The sequence below is a fragment of the Heterodontus francisci genome, chromosome 25 (assembly GCF_036365525.1).
Source record: "Heterodontus francisci isolate sHetFra1 chromosome 25, sHetFra1.hap1, whole genome shotgun sequence".
NCBI lineage: Eukaryota > Metazoa > Chordata > Chondrichthyes > Heterodontiformes > Heterodontidae > Heterodontus > Heterodontus francisci.
In genome coordinates, this window is record NC_090395.1 from 34,880,677 (window position 1) to 34,896,485 (window position 15,809).

At 43.2% G+C, this 15,809-nt stretch overlaps 1 protein-coding gene across 7 annotated transcripts in view; it reads right to left on the minus strand.

Moving 5' to 3' along the window:
* Positions 1–15,783, minus strand: part of ilrun (inflammation and lipid regulator with UBA-like and NBR1-like domains) — a 100,609-nt gene extending 84,826 nt beyond the window's left edge. For 3 of the 7 annotated variants that reach the window (XR_010977466.1, XM_068057068.1, XM_068057070.1), the window contains exon 1: positions 15,386–15,772. Coding sequence is in view for 6 of the 7 variants with exons in the window: in XM_068057068.1 (XP_067913169.1) it covers positions 15,386–15,540 (155 nt within the window). In the remaining variant the exon portion in view is untranslated. Of the gene's footprint in view, positions 1–15,385 lie in introns of all 7 variants that reach the window. The other 4 variants (XM_068057067.1, XM_068057066.1, XM_068057071.1 and 1 more) reach the window with 3 other exon arrangements.
* Between the last annotated feature and the right edge of the window lie 26 nt (positions 15,784–15,809).

The following is a 15,809-nucleotide window of genomic DNA, read 5'->3' on the forward strand; positions in this document are numbered from 1 at the left end:
ATGACTCTGCTTTTATCTCTAACCAGGGCACCCCATAACCAAGTCCAAACAACTCAAAAGAAGGTTGATAAGAGCCAAGTTCCAAGGGACTCCCAAAATGTGCAATGGAATTTAACCTAAAACCGCATAGCTTACCCGCACCAAGTATTGGTAACACTTCATGTTCATTGGTAAGGTTCTCTCCAACAGCAAAAGCCGCAAATATTGGAACTTATGAGGTCCTACTATAATTAGGGTTCATTTTATTCAAGAAACCATAATCAGGAATTCAGTCAAAGTTTTAAAATCCTTATATAAATACAAGAATTCTGCAGTTTAAAAACTTCTGCAGCTTAAACCTTTTAAAATACCTCCACAATTTAAACATGCATCAATACATGTCCAAAGTATCAGTGGAATATATTCTTTAGTATATTTCATTAAGTAAATGTATGACTGAATCTTGTTCTGTGACCTGCTCAAATTTCTTTCAGTGCTATACTGCGAGGTAATCAGCAGCTTTCCATCAGCCATCCTCCCTTGAATGCTTTCTGTACAAAATAAGCGCCTACTTCTGAAACTTAGCATGCAGGACCTGAGATGTAATTTTACATGTTCAATATTGCTGCCTTAAGCACCCCCAATTTAAAGGTAGAGAGAAAAAAAAAATTCTGACTTGCGTGATAACTTTCAATAAACAGGAAGGACCAATTTACTTTGAACAAAAATAATCAAGACAAAGTTTAAATTTTCTTTGCGCAAATAAACCCACTCCTGATGCAACTTGCAGTTTAGGGCTGTGATTACTTAACTTGTGTTCAATATCGCTACTGTCCAATTGAGGGCAGGTGGGGGGGGGGAGGGGACGAAGCCATGGAGGGATTCGAATGCCTGGAGGAAAATTTAAAAATGAGGCCTTGATGGACCATGGACCAATGTAGGTCAGCGAGCAGAGATGATGGATGAACAGGACAAGGTGTGAATTAGGACGCAGACAGCAGTTTTGGATGAGCTGAATTGACAATGATTTTGAGGGGTAACACAAGAGTAGTTTTTAAAAAATTTACAGAGGTCATGCAAGTTCTGAATAGCATTTGTGCTGTTGACTGAAAGTTAGATCGTAGCTACAAGTGATTAGCTAGCATCCTCCTCTCCACGCCCTGCCCCTTCCCACCACACCCAGCCTTGGAGGTATTTGAAATGAATGCAAATCTTGCAATAAAGGTGGGTAAATATAATTTGAAATTACAAGCATTTTTAGCAAGATAACTAAATAATTCCAAACTGTTACTTTGCAACTTATGAGTGCTTCCATTTTTCTGTTGAAAATTGATGATCTGTGGTTTAAAACTGGAAGAGATTCCATAGATGCTGTAATTATGTATGTGCTTTTAAGGGAGGTCACCAGAAGGTTTTTTTGGACTGAACGTGAAAACAAACCATTACTGGAAGGCACCTGTCTGCAGATAATTACCCAGCAAAAGTTATTTTTGACTTGGGGAAAGATATTTGCAGAGAAGTGACAGGCCAAGATTTAGAGAGGTCAGGAGGTTCGTCTCTTGTGACATTGTTTTAGTTTTACTTTGGACAGTGAGTTGGAGTGTAAACTGCTTGGAAGACGGTTGGTTTTTGCCTGCCAAGAAAACCCAGCTCATCTCTTTCTCTCTCTTTTAAAGAAACCCTGCGTATCCAGTGTGTCAATCCCCTCTTGCCTCCTGTATTTGAAGAAATGCTGCGTATCGAATGTGTGGGAACTCAAACACCCGTTGCTGCATTTCTGCTGTAAGACTTTTGTGAAAGCTCTGTTGCTGCATTTCTTGGAAAGCCTACCCAAACTGATCTTCAACATCACCTGGAAAGAACTGTTCTAGGAAGATCCCAATGACAACCCTCTATACGCATTTGGGATGCCGAACTAAAACAAAGGACATCTTTGCATATCTTCTTTTTCTTCTTCAAGAGTGAGCAAGTATTTAACCTGCGTTTCCTTTGGTTTTTTTGTAATAGAGCTCTAAAACGCAAATCCCTTCATTTTTCTGGTTAACCGGTTTGTGTGTGTGTGTGTGGGGGGGGGGGGGGGGGGGCTAAGGTAAAAAGGGAACTTTAGTATTTCAATCTGTGTGTTTATGCTTTACTTCATTACTGGTTAAGACTTGTTTTAAAATAAATTGATAATTTTGTATTTATTAAAGAAACCTGGTTGCTGTGTTTGATCCTTTCCTTACAGTCTTACATTCAAGTCTGCAAGATATTTGCCGATGCCAACTAAGAATGCCAAGACAATTCAACCACTCATCATCGTCGATGCAGCTTACAACTTTTCCTTTGTTTGTCATGAAGATTTTTATTTCTTCATGCAGTGACTAGAATCTGGCTCGTGTTGCCACCCTGCTAAGCCACTGAACATGGCTGAAGTAAATGACATGATCATGGTCTGGTCTTACATCTTTTGATCAGAGAATTTTGAATGCTGGATGCTAGGTCATCTACCCTTCCAGCAACTGTCTGATGTGAAAGGTAGGTTTTCTCCACCACCAACTTTTTGTCGGGAATGCCACAATGTAAATATGCATAAGCAATGTTTCACAAATTCCCCAGACAATGGTTTCACTTTCTTGGCAATTGCTTCAACTAGCAAAAAACTGATACTGATTGCTGCCTCTGAATTCTGGTTTGCAGCTTTGAATAAATATTGTTGCCCGATCATGTTTTGTTTCAGCCAATTAACTTGACTGATTCTCACATGACCCGCGAGGCTGTCCAATTTGCTAGTGTTTCGTAGAATAATGTCGCTTGACAGTATATTCCTTGAAAACAGTAGTCTTCTCTTGACATATCAGACACAATATGCCCCCGTTGTACTCAATAACAAAAAAATAATCGGTCCAAGAGCAAACGTTTGACTGCTCAACATTCAGTATCAAATTTCCTTTTCTTGCTGTATTCATGAACCGCCATCTTTGTTTCAATAACGATTCTTGGCAAACCCTGATTGAGATCGCTATCAGGGCTCCGGCTGTCATTCCCAGTTGAAGGGGCTCTCTCTCCGTCTATATCTCTCTTCACCCCCCCATGCCTCCCTCTCTCTCTGTCTGTCTAACTATCTCTCCAGCCGCCTCGTCGCTCTCTCTCCCCGCCCAACCCATCTACCTCTCTCTCCTCCTCCCCGTTGACCTCTTTGTACCCCCACCCCAGTCTACTTCTCTCCCCAGCACCCCCCCAATCGAATGTTCTCTCCACCACCTCCCGCGCCATACACCTCTGTCTTCCCACTCCCCCCGGCCACCTGTCTCTCTCTCCCCCACCACCCCAGTCCACCCACCCCCCCTTTCTTCCCCTTGCTCATCCAGCCTCTCTTCCTCCCCACTGTCCACCACCCCCCCCCCAAGCCAGTGCAGGTTTAAAGGACAGTCTGACTCAATCTCTCTCTGTGCTCCCCCAGCACCGCTCCACCTCGCGGCTCTGGCTGTGTGCTGGCCCACTTTCTGCTCTCCCCTCAGTCTTTCTCTCCTTCTCCCCCACAGAAGCCATTCCCATTCACTCGTTCACTTTCTGAACTGCACAAAAACAGCAGGGGTGGCTGATGGCAGACAGCCTGCACCGCGATCCGCTAATTAGCGCTCACCCTGCCCGGGCAGCTCGCTGTCAGTCACAGGATTGGCAGGCTGGATAAAAACCTTTGACAGGCCAGATTTTAGCCTACGGGCACAATGTTGGACAACCCTGATCTACAAGATGCACTGCAGCAAAGCTTCAACTGCACCTTCCAAACCCGTGACCTCTAACACCTCGAAGAACAATGCACGTGGAAACACAACCACCTCCAAGTTGCCCTCCTAATCACATACCATCCTAACTTGGAAACATATCATTCCTTCCCTGTTGCTGGGTCAAAATCCTGGTACTCGCTATTTAACAGCACTGTGGGAATACCTTCACCACAGACTGCAGCAGTTCAAGGAGGCGGCTCACTACCACCTTCTTAAGGGCAATTAGGGATGGGCAATAAATGCTGGCCTTGGCATTGATGCTCATATTCAGTGTATGAATGAAACAAAAAAAGCATGGAAACTGCATATCACAGGAGGCAGACAGAGTTTATGATAACTGGAGTGTAACTACAGCCTTAAACTAAAACAGAAGGCTTTGTTCCGTTCCCTTGGTCACTGTTCTTTGCAAGATGTGAGCAATTTATAAAGTAACCAATTACGATGCATGAAATTGGACAATTCTGCAAATTATACACAAAGATGCTGAATTTCATTTTATACCCAGTTAGTTATCCCACTTGAGTGGCAGATTACCAAAATGGCACAGTATTTATTTTCACAGGTAAGCAGGCTGCTCAGTTTACTCCATTGCTAATAACACAAATCATAGAAGCGTTACAGCACAGAAGGCCATTCGACCCATCATGTCCTCGCTGGCCCTCCTAAGAAGCAATTCATGCACTGCCATTCCCCTGTCCCCTCTCCACATCCCTCCTTTTCAGATATTTAGATTGTTTAGAAAATGTAGAAAAATTTACAGCGCAGAAGGAGGCCACTCTGCCCATCATGTCTGCGCCAGCCGAGAAGCAAGCCACCCATCCTAATCCTATTTTCCAGCACTTGGTCCATATCACTGGAGGTTACAGGACATCAGGTGCATATCCAGACATCTTTCAAATGACTTGAGGGTGTCTGCCTCTACTACCCTTTCAGGCAGTGAGTTCCAGATCCCTAACATTCTTTGGTTGAAAATATTTTCCTCATCTCTGCTCTAAGCTTTCTACCAATCACTTTAAATCTATGCCTGCTAGTCACTGACCCCTCTGCTAAGGGAAATAGGTCCTTCCCATCCACTCGATCCAGGCCCCTCACAACCTTGTAAACCTCAATCTCCACTGTTCAAAGGAATTCAGCCATTCTGGCATGCAGTAGTTACAAACAAGTTTTCAGATGTCCCTCCCATGTTGGGTACTTGATAGCCTACTAAATGCTGACTAAAAAGCTTCCCATTTTTCATAATCAATTGCACAGTTAAGACCAGCTACTCCCCATCTGGCTTGTAAGCAAGACTGATTCACTGTCTGCTCAGAGATCAAGGTGGAACAGAGCTGTGAAATCAATCTAAGCAATCTAAAAGGAATCCAGTTTTGACATCTCAACTAGAACTCATCACTCAGTATCGTCATTAGCAGAGATTACCTCTTCCAACCAAGTGCCAGAGCATCAACTGTATTCAGACAGGTGGGGAAACTCTGAAATTTCTCCTCCATGAGTTTCTCAGCAGTCCAAGTTTCCCATTTCTTCAGATTTCAAATATTCAATGCTATCCAACTGGTCTTTAAAGATGCAAGGGGAAAGCAGGGACTGACATTAAGCGTACAGCTCCTGCAATGGGCCAATGGCTCCCTTCTAAACTGTAAGTATTTATGATGTAGTATGTCATGAATCCAACCCTTGCACCAAGACACTATTTTATATGGTGAAAAAATGCTTTGTTCGATCAGCTCAAAACAAGAGGCTAGCTGGTTTGTGAAATAATCCATACATGCAAAAACTGGCTGAAAAATGTAACATGGTTGAAAGGCAAATGCCAAACTGCATGTTGCCCCCATTATGTTTAGAGGATATTTCTAACTAACACCTGAAGAAGTATTTGCTTCGTCACAAAGGATTATTCTGTTCTGAGCTACTCATCTACAACAGCTAACTTTTGATAGACATTCATTTCAGTAACAGTCTAATTGGCACTTGTTCCTTCTATAGTATGACAAGATTCACTCAGGCAAGCAGAGGAAAACAGGAGGGGGACTGGGGCTGCAAAATAGCATACGTCCATAGAAATAAAGAACTTACAGCACCTACTAACTTTGAGGGTAGTCACTAATGTTCCCCTTAATTTCCCTTCGCTACGTGTAACCTGTCTGTTGCACTGCACAGTCCCTTTAAGATTGTCGCAAGGCCACACATGCTCACATCTTAAAGGGGCCACATCTCATGCATTGTCTGTCGCCTGCACAGTAAGTTATGGACTGCTGAGCAGTCACGCAGTTGAGAGGGAATATTGGTAGTCATTGTTGCAACACAAGAGACGCAGCAACCAATCTGTGCACAAGATCCCACGAACAGCAATGTGATAACGACCAGATAATCTGTTTTACTGATATGGTTCAAGGATATCGGACAGATCATTGAGAACTCTCCTGCTCTTGTTCAAAAGTTTCCTACATGACAACAGTGACTAGACTTCAAAAGTACTTTGAGATGTCCAGTGGTCATATAAAGTGGTATTTAAATGCAAAGCTTTTTTTCTTTAATGGAGATCGATGTTCACTTGAGTGTGCAGATGGGGCCTCAGATTAGTGTCTCATCCAAAAGAGGCCAACTCCAACAGCGCAGTGAAATCTTGAGATTATGTTCTCAAGTACCCGAGATTTGAACCACAATGGTTGATACCTTACTTCCTCATATACAAACATTCTTCCTATCCATTCTCAATAGGAGATATTTTAGCTTGTTTTTTTCTTGATCTTAGTCAGGAACATAGGAGCAGGAGTAGGCCATTCAGCCCATCGAGCCTGCTCCGCCATTCAAAACGATCATAGCTGATCGTCCACTTCAATGCCTTTTCCCCCACACTATCTTCATATCCCCTTATGTCATTTGTATTTAGAAATCTGTCAATCTCTGCTTTAAACATACTCAATGACTGAGATCCACAGCCCTCTAGGGAAGAAAATTCCAAAGATCCACAACCCTATGAGTAGAGAAATTTCTCCTCATCTCTGCCCTAAGTGGTTTCCCCCTTATTGTGAAATTGTATCCACTGGTTCTAGACTCCCAAACCAGGGGAAACATCTTAGATGCATCCACCCTATCGATCCCTTTAAGTATTTTGCAGGTTTCAATGAGATCACCTCGCATTCTTCAAAACTCGAGAGAATACAGCCCAGTTCCCCCAATCTCTCTTCAGAGGACAGTCCTGCCATCCCGGAAACAAGTCTCGTTAATCTTCATGGCAGCACTCCCTCTATGGCAATAATATCCTTCCTAAGATAAGGGGACCAAAACTGCACATAATACTTATTCCAGGTGAGGTCTAATCAAGGTTCTAAACAATTGAAGCAAGACTTCACTACTCCTGTACTCAAATCTTCTTGCGATAAAGGCTAACATACCATTAGCCTTCTTAATTGCTTGCTGCACCTGCATGTCAGCTTTCAGTGACTTATTGACAAGGACACCCAGGTCCCTTTGTACATCTACACTTTCTAATCTCTTACCATTTAAGAATACTCTGCGCATCTATTCCTCCTACCAAAGTGGATAACCTCACATTTTTCTACATTATATCCCGTCTGCCACGTTCCTGCCCACTCAGTAAGTCTATCCAAATCTCCTTGAAGCCGCTTTGCATCTTCCTCACAGCACACGCTCCCACCTTGTTTTGTGTCATCCACTGACTTGGAAATATTACATTTGGTCCCCACATCCAAATCATTTATATATATTGTGAACAGCTGGGGCCCAAGCACTGAGCCCTGCGGTACCCCACTAGTCACAGCCTGCCAACGTGAGAAGGACCTGTTTATGCCTACTCTCTGCTTTTTGCCTGGTAACCAATCCTTAATCCATGCCAGAAAATTACCTCCTATCTCATGTGCTTTAATTTTGCTAACCAACCTCCTGTGGGGGACTTTATCAAAGGCCTTTTGAAAATCCTAGTATACCACATCCACCAACTCCCCTTTATAAATTCTGTTCGTAACATCCTCAAAAAACTCCCAACAGGTTTATCAAACATGATTTCCCCTTCATAAATTCATGTTGACTATGCCCAATCAGATCATGATTATCCAAGTGTCCATTTATCACATCCTTTAGAATAGATTCTGGCATTTTCCCAACGACTGATGTAAGGCTAACAGGTCTGTAATCCCCTGTTTTCTCTCTCCCTCCCTTCTTAAATAGTGGGGTGACATTTGCAACCTTCCAATCTGCAGGAACCTCTCCAGAATCTATAGAATTTTGGATGATGATCACCAATGCTATCTCCATAGCTATCTCGTTCAACACTCTGAGATGTTGAATATCAGGTCCTGGGGACTTTTCAACCTTCAGCCCCATTAATTTCTCCAATACAACCTTCTTACTAATACTAATTTCCATTTTTCATTCCCCCTAATCCCTCAGATCTCTAATTCTGGAGATTTCTTGTATCTTCCTCAATGAAGACAGGCACAAAGTAATCATTTCATTTCTCTGCCATTTCTCGATTCCCCAGTATAAATTCTCCTGACTCTGCCTGTAATGGACCCACATTTGTCTTTGCCAAACTTTCCTTTTTACGTACCTATAGAAACTTTTACAGTCCGTTTTTATATTTTTTGCTAGCTTACATACATATTTTATTCTCCTTTTATCTGTTTCTTCATTGTCCCAATCCTCAGTTTGCTACTATTTCTGACAACTTTATAGGCCTTTTCTTTTAATTTTATACAATCCTTAACTTCCTTTGTTATCCATGGTTGACTGCCTTTACTTTTATGGTTTTTGTGCCTTGAAGTTATGTATAGTTGCTGTAAACTATGTAATATTTCTTTAAAGACTATCCATTGCTAATGTACTGTCATACCTTTTAATATATTTTCCCAATCCACCAGATTTGCCAATTTGCCCCTCATACCTTCATAATTACCTTTGTTCAAATTTAACACCCTGGCTTCAGGTTGAACTACCTCACTTTCAAACATAATGTAAAATTCTATATTATGGTCACTCATCCCTAAAGGTTCTTTTACAACAAGATTATTGACTAGCCCTTTCTCATGACAATGTTACATCTAAAATAGCCTGCTCTCTAGCCAGTTCCTCAACTTACTGCTCTAGAAAACCATCCCTAACCCACTCCAGAAACTCATCCTCCACTGCATTTGTACTCATTGAGTTTATCCAGTCTATATGCAGATTGACGTCACCCATGATTACTGCATTACCCACGTTACATGCTTCTCTAATCTCCTGATTAATACCATGCCCCACGCTACCACTACTGTTTGGTGGCCTATAAACAACTCCTATCAACGTTTGCTGCCCCTTTCTGTTTCTTAGCTCCACCTAAACAGATTCCACATTTTGTTCTTCAGATCTGAGATCCTCCCTTACTAAGGTACTGATCCTATCCCTTATCAGCGCAACAGCACCTCCTTTTCCTTTTTGCCTGTCCTTCCTAAATTTTAAATATACTTGAATATTCAGTTCCCAGTCCTGATCACTACCTCTATTTAGGCCTTTAAGTCATCTGCCTTGTTGTGAATGCTGCGTGCAATGAGGTGGAGTGCCCTAAACCTTGTCTTCTTGACATGCTGCATTCTAAGCCTAGTTGATGCTCACCTTTGTTTCGCCTGCCATCTAATGTCACTTGCTACTTTTCTACCTCCTGTTACCAGCTTTACCTTCCAATTTGAGCTACCCCTCAGGTTCCCACTCCCCTGACAAGCTCGTTTAAGCTCTCCCCAACAGCACTAGCAAAACTTCGTGAGGATGTTAGTTCCGGTCCTGTTCAGGTATATCCCGGCCATCATGTACAGGTCCCACCTGCCCCAGAACCGGTCCCAAGGCCTCAGAAATCTGATGCCCGCCCTCTCTCCTACACCAATTCTCCAGCCACCTATTCAAATTGACTAATCCTCCCATTCCTATGCTCACTCGCATGTGGCACTGGGAGTAATCCTGAGATGACTGCTTTGGAGGTCCTGCTTTTTAATTTCCTTCGTAACTCCCTAAAATCTGCTTTCAGGACCTCATCCCTCTTCCTACCTATGTCATTGGTACCAATATGGACCACAACCCTGGCTGTACACCCTCCCCCAGAAGGATGTCCTGCAGCTGCTCCGTAACATCCTTGACCCTGACACCGAGGAGGCAACACACCATCCTGGAGTCATGTTTACTGCCGCCTAAATGCCTGTCTGATCCCCGGACTAGCGAATCTCTCATCACTATTGCTCTCCCACTCTTCTTCCTCCCCTCCTGTGCAGCTGAGCCACTTGTGGTGCCATGGACTTTGGTCTGGCGGCACTCCCCCGTGGAACCATCGCTCTCACCAGTTTCCAAAATGGAAAACCGATTAGCAAGCAAGATAGATTCAGGGGACTCCTGCACTGCCTGCCCGGTTCTCTTAGAGTGCCTGGCAGTCACCCATTCCCTCTCTGCCTGCATGCTCCGAACCTGCGGTGTGACCACCTCCCTAAATATGCTATCCACGTAGTCCTCTGCCTCGCGGATGCACAAAAGTGATACCAGCCACGCTTGAATTCTGAAACCTGGAGGTCAAGCTCTGCAGCCGGGGACACTTCCAACAGATGTGTTTGGCTAAGACACGTGGTGCGTGCGTGACTTCCCACATATCACAGGACATACATTCAATTTGCCCGAGCTGACCTACCATAACGTAACTTTAAAAACTTTTTATTACAATGAGAAGTAAAATAACTCAGTTACTCATCAATCAACTTCTTCCGCTGTATCGAAGAGGTCATTCACCAATCAACTTCTTCCCTGTACCGAAGAGTTATTTCTCTAATTTAATAGCAGGAAAGTGCGATTTTTGCTGTCCTCCCATCAGCAATTTCAGTTATTTTGTATTGGCATACAACAGTTGGAGATGGAAATTGCTTGTTAACAGATATGGTGCCATGTAGCAGTGAGATACTTCTATAAAGCAAAACGTATTGATCTTTGGCATGCTGACAACTAGGGTTGAAATAGCAGTGGAGTTATCTTCATGTTTTTGATCTACGATTAACTTAATGCATCACACTTTTCAGTCTCCACATTCAGGTGGAGAAATGGGGCAATGGCTGGGAATATGCAGCTCTGAGCCAAGAGTTAGCGCAAGCACAGATCAATGCGGAAATTGTCAAGTTGCAGTCCATCATTCACCGCTCTACCATAGGCCGCACTGTAGACCCATTTCTCAGAGTCAGCAATCAGCGGAATCAATTGATCTGGCGAGAACACCCTCTTTTAGGCTCTCATACCACTGTTAGAAATCCCGTAAAATGTCAAGTCTTGTTCAATGAGGTGTAATTGGGTTTTTAACAACGACCTGAGTACTGACGACTGCTGTACAACCGATCTGGCCCTGAAAAGTGTTTGTGAAATGTTTAAGGGCTCTACTATTTATTAGATTGAAACGATTTTTTAAACCAGATTTTTTTAAATAATTTTTTTTTTTTTAAATGTATTTATGATATTTCAGCTTCTGTTTTTAACCCTATGTGTATGTCCCAAACTTTACTTCACTTGCCATTGCTTTTGAGACGTGATTATTCGTGCTCATTCCCTGATTAGCTGTCTGTCGGAATTCTTTAATGTGATTGGTTGCTTGGACGGCTTGATGATATCAATGCAGCTCAAGTCTAAGAACCCCAATTAAAGAATGCTGCAATTTAATACACGTTGGGGGAGTTCAAATTCTCGCCAGAGATCGCTGGATCTCTCGGTGCAGCTTTCTTCTAGGTCAGCACGATCGCCCTTGTTTCGCCGCTAACCACAAAATCCGGGCGATTAACAAAAACTTCATTGCCCTTACATTCAGAAACCTTATAATGCAGGTCATGCTATATGCAGCACAAAAGACCCATCCAGTGATCAAAAGAAAGCACATACAAATGTTGACTTAGTGCCAACAGAACGATAGCACAATCACTGAATATGAAGGATACTGCAGACACTTTTATCCTAATGAAGATGGCCGAATAGAGCAGAGCTCAACCTCAGCTCACCACTCTCTGCAATGTTAACAGTTCTCTCTTCTTTCAAATCTGCCATCGTCAACCCTCTCCAACAAAACCCACCTTTGAATCTTCTGACCTTGCAAACTAACGCCCCATTTCTAACCTCTCTTTCCTCTCCAGAGTCCTTGAACTTGTGGTCACCTTCAAAATCTTTTCCTATCTTCCTCACAATTCCATGTTTGAGTGCCTCTAATCAGGTTTTCACCCTTACCACAGGAATAAAATGGCTCAAAGTCACAAATAGCATCTTCAGAGTGTGGTAAACTGTTTCCCCTCACCCTTTTCCATTTATCTGCAGCTTTTGACACAGTTGACCATATCATTCCCCTATAATACCTCTCCTCCCTCATCCAGCTGGGTGGGACTGCACTCACCTTGTTCCATCCTCATCTATCCAGAGAATCACATACAATGGCTTCTCTGCCTGCTTCCATATCATTACCTCCGGAGACCACCAACCCCCGCCAAGGATCTATCCTTGAGCCATTCCAATTCATCAGTGGCATACCACCACGCTGCAACATCATCCAAAAACACATCAGGATACCCAGCTCTACCTCACCACTGCCACTCTCAATCCCTCCCCTCTGTCTTTTTTAGTCACGCCGCTTATTCGGCATCCAGGACTGGCGCGCATAAATATTGGGAAGACAAGCCTCTTCAGTCCCTGCCACAAACTCTATTCCTGAGCCAACAATTCCCTCTCTCCTGAAACAGCCCGTTCACAACCTTAGTGCCCTATCTGATCTCAAGATGAGCTTCTAACCATATACCCACTCCAATACCAAGAATGCCTACTTCCACCTACAAAACATCACTAAACTCTGCCCGCCTCAGCTCATCTGCTGAAACCCTCATCAATGCCTTTCTTACCTCGAGACTTGACTATTCAAGTGCTCTCCTGGCCAGCCTATCTTCCACATTACATAAACTTGACCTCATAAAACTCTGCTGCCCACATCCTAACTCGCACAAAGACTCATTCACCCATCACTCCTGTGCTCGTTAATATATACTGGTTCCCAGTCCAGTAGACTCGAATTTAAAATTCTAAACCTTATTTTCAAATTGCTCCATGGCCTCACCATCTCCTTCAGCCCGACAATCCTGGCCTCTTGCATATCCCAACTTTAAATTGCGCCACTCAGTGGCTGCGCATTTGGCTGCATGGGCTAAGCTCTGGCATTCCATCCTTCAGCCTCACCGGCTCTCTACCCCTCTCTCTTCCTTTAAAATGCTCCTTTGATCAAGCTTTTGATCATCCGTTCTGATATCTCCTTAAGTGACTCAGTATTACCTTTTGTTTGATTCCGATTCTATGAAGCTCTTTAGGCCTTATATTACGTTAAAGACACTATCTAAAGTAAATTGTTGCTGTAGTTGCACATGATGACCTGCCACAATTACTCCTATTGGTGACTGATATGCAAGGTGAGAAACTGCGGCTATACCACCATCATGATATACTGTAGCACACACCATTCAAGGGTTTAATCAGATAGGTAAACTTGATGACCTTTATTAAAAAATTTTGCTTAGGGCACATGAAGCTGGGTCAGGTAAACAGATGTTCCTCTGGTGTGCTATCTGGGTACCTTAGGTGAAGAGTGTAGGACTGAATTTCAGGATATTGCTTGTATTGCCTCAGAATTGATGTACTGAAGATTCTATGATTGTAATTCCTAGTCCAATGTAACTCCTGTAATTTCTCAGTTATTTTCAACTATTGACTTTGGGTAACTCCCTGGAATTTCCCAAATATCATCTACTTTTATTTGATGAGGCGAAACAAAACAGGAAATTAGCCTCTACCAGTTCTGGACAACATCCATCACACAACCAACACCACATATATATATAGAAAAAGTAACTGCCAATTTATCTCAGTCCCGTTTGTAGAACCTTGTTGTGCATAGGTTGGCTGCAGCATTTACTTACAGGACAAAAATTACACTTCTAAAAGTAAATTATTGGCAGTGAAGCATTTTGGGATGTCTTAAAAAACCGAAAGGCATCATCAATTGAAAGTTCTTTCTTTCTGATAAAATGGTAATGCTAAAACAACTTTTTAAAAGAAAATTATTTATTCATTCATTGGATGTGGGCATCGCTGGCGAGGACAGCATTTATTGCCCATTCTTAATTGCCCTTGAGAAGGTGGTGGTGAGCCACCTTCTTGAACCACTGCAGGCTGTGTGTGGTTGGTACACCCACAGTGCTATCAGGGTCAGGCTGATCAGGGTCAGGCTGATCAGGGTCAGGCTGATCAGGGTCAGGCTGATCAGAGTCAGGCTGATCAGAGTCAGGCTGATCAGAGTCAGGCTGATCAGAGTCAGGCTGATCAGAGTCAGGCTGATCAGAGTCAGGCTGATCAGAGAAAAAAAAAACAGTGCTGTTAGGAAGGGAGTTTCAGAATTTTGACTCCGCAACAATGAAGGAAGTTCCAAGTCAGGGTATGGGCTTGGAGGGAAACTTGCATTTATATAGAACCTACAACATAGTAAAACATCCCAAAGCACTTCATACAATCGTTAAAACAGAATTTGCTTTAAAATGTTATATACGTGTAAACACAAATTTGATTATACGATACAAAACATGAAAAGATTAAATGCATTTCGGGCTTGTTTGTGAAGCTCAAAAAGTTCCAGATAACTAAGCACAAACAAAAGGATCCACTAGATCACATCACATCCCCATAAAAAAAAATCAAAAAACCTCTCTCAAAAACCAGTACTTCAAAGTTAACATTTCTATGTTAAGTATAAAACATCTTGCATAAAATATAAAAATTGATCAAAACAATTCAGAATATGCCAAGTAAAACAAATATGTGAACAAATAAAAGTACTGCAAATGCTGGAAATCATACTGGAAAAAGCATGTGAACAATACCTTTAGTATCTGTAAAAAACTTCAGAAGACAAAGAAAGAAAGTGTGGCTGATTTGTCAGTTTTTAAACTTAATCTTACATAAATACATTTCTAGAATCCTACTGCATTGAAAATTCATTAGAAACCAGTTGGAAAATTCTTAGGACTGTACTGTATTCAAACAAAACTGGGAGAAATACAGCAAACTATGTGGAACTTTCCAGAAGGCTATCGAAAGTATGTTTATAACTTTCCATTTAAGATAATAAATATTACCACATTTAAGATAATAAAACATAGCGAATTCTCCTGAACTGTTCCTAGGCACGAGTGTGCAATCAAATAGGTTAGTCTGCATCAACACAGCCCAGAAAGAGTCAATAAAATGATGTATGACGGCTGGGAAGCACCGTCCAGTCGCACATCACTGAAGAGTACAACTTTTCAAGTACGCTACAAAATGACTCGACAGAAACAGGGAGCGGGCAGACAGTTGATCAAGGCGCGGTGCTGCTAAAAGTGCATTTGTGGCAGAGGGCCGGGACAGGCCCCTCCCCCCGAAAGTCCAACAATCACCCCTTCGGTAACGGAGGTGGGAGGCGGATGGTAGCGTCCCCCCTCCCACTGGAGCCGCTTATGTAATCCGCGAAAGACGCACAACAACAAGGCCCGGAATGAGCACTGTCGGCATATCAAAGGGAAGGGGAGGAAGGAAGGAAGGGCCTGAAGAGGCCTGCGCCTTACCAATTGGTCATGTCCAGGAAGAACGCACAGCCGGCCGGGTTGAGCTGGAAACCCAGCAGCCTCTGAAACTCGGAAATGAGCACATCCTTGTCGGTGGTTCCCATGCAGCTGAATTTCTGCATCAGGTCCTGATCTAAGTCCATATCCACGTCCATCGCTTCTCTTTCTTGGTCTCTGTTTTCTCTCTTGTCCCTTGAAGTGCCGCCGGGCCCACTGTCGGTGAGGGGGCCCCCGCTCAGCTTGCTGTGTACGGGTGCGCTGTGACGTGTAACTCCAGGCCGAGGCCTACCCCTTCAACATTGTCGCTACCTCGTTCCGATGGCGTCCGCTTCAACAGCACGGTCCCCCTCTCCCAGGCCATGCGCATGCGCGCCCAACCAGGCCTGCCCTTCCCGCGAGTCACACTCACTCGCCCGGCGTCACC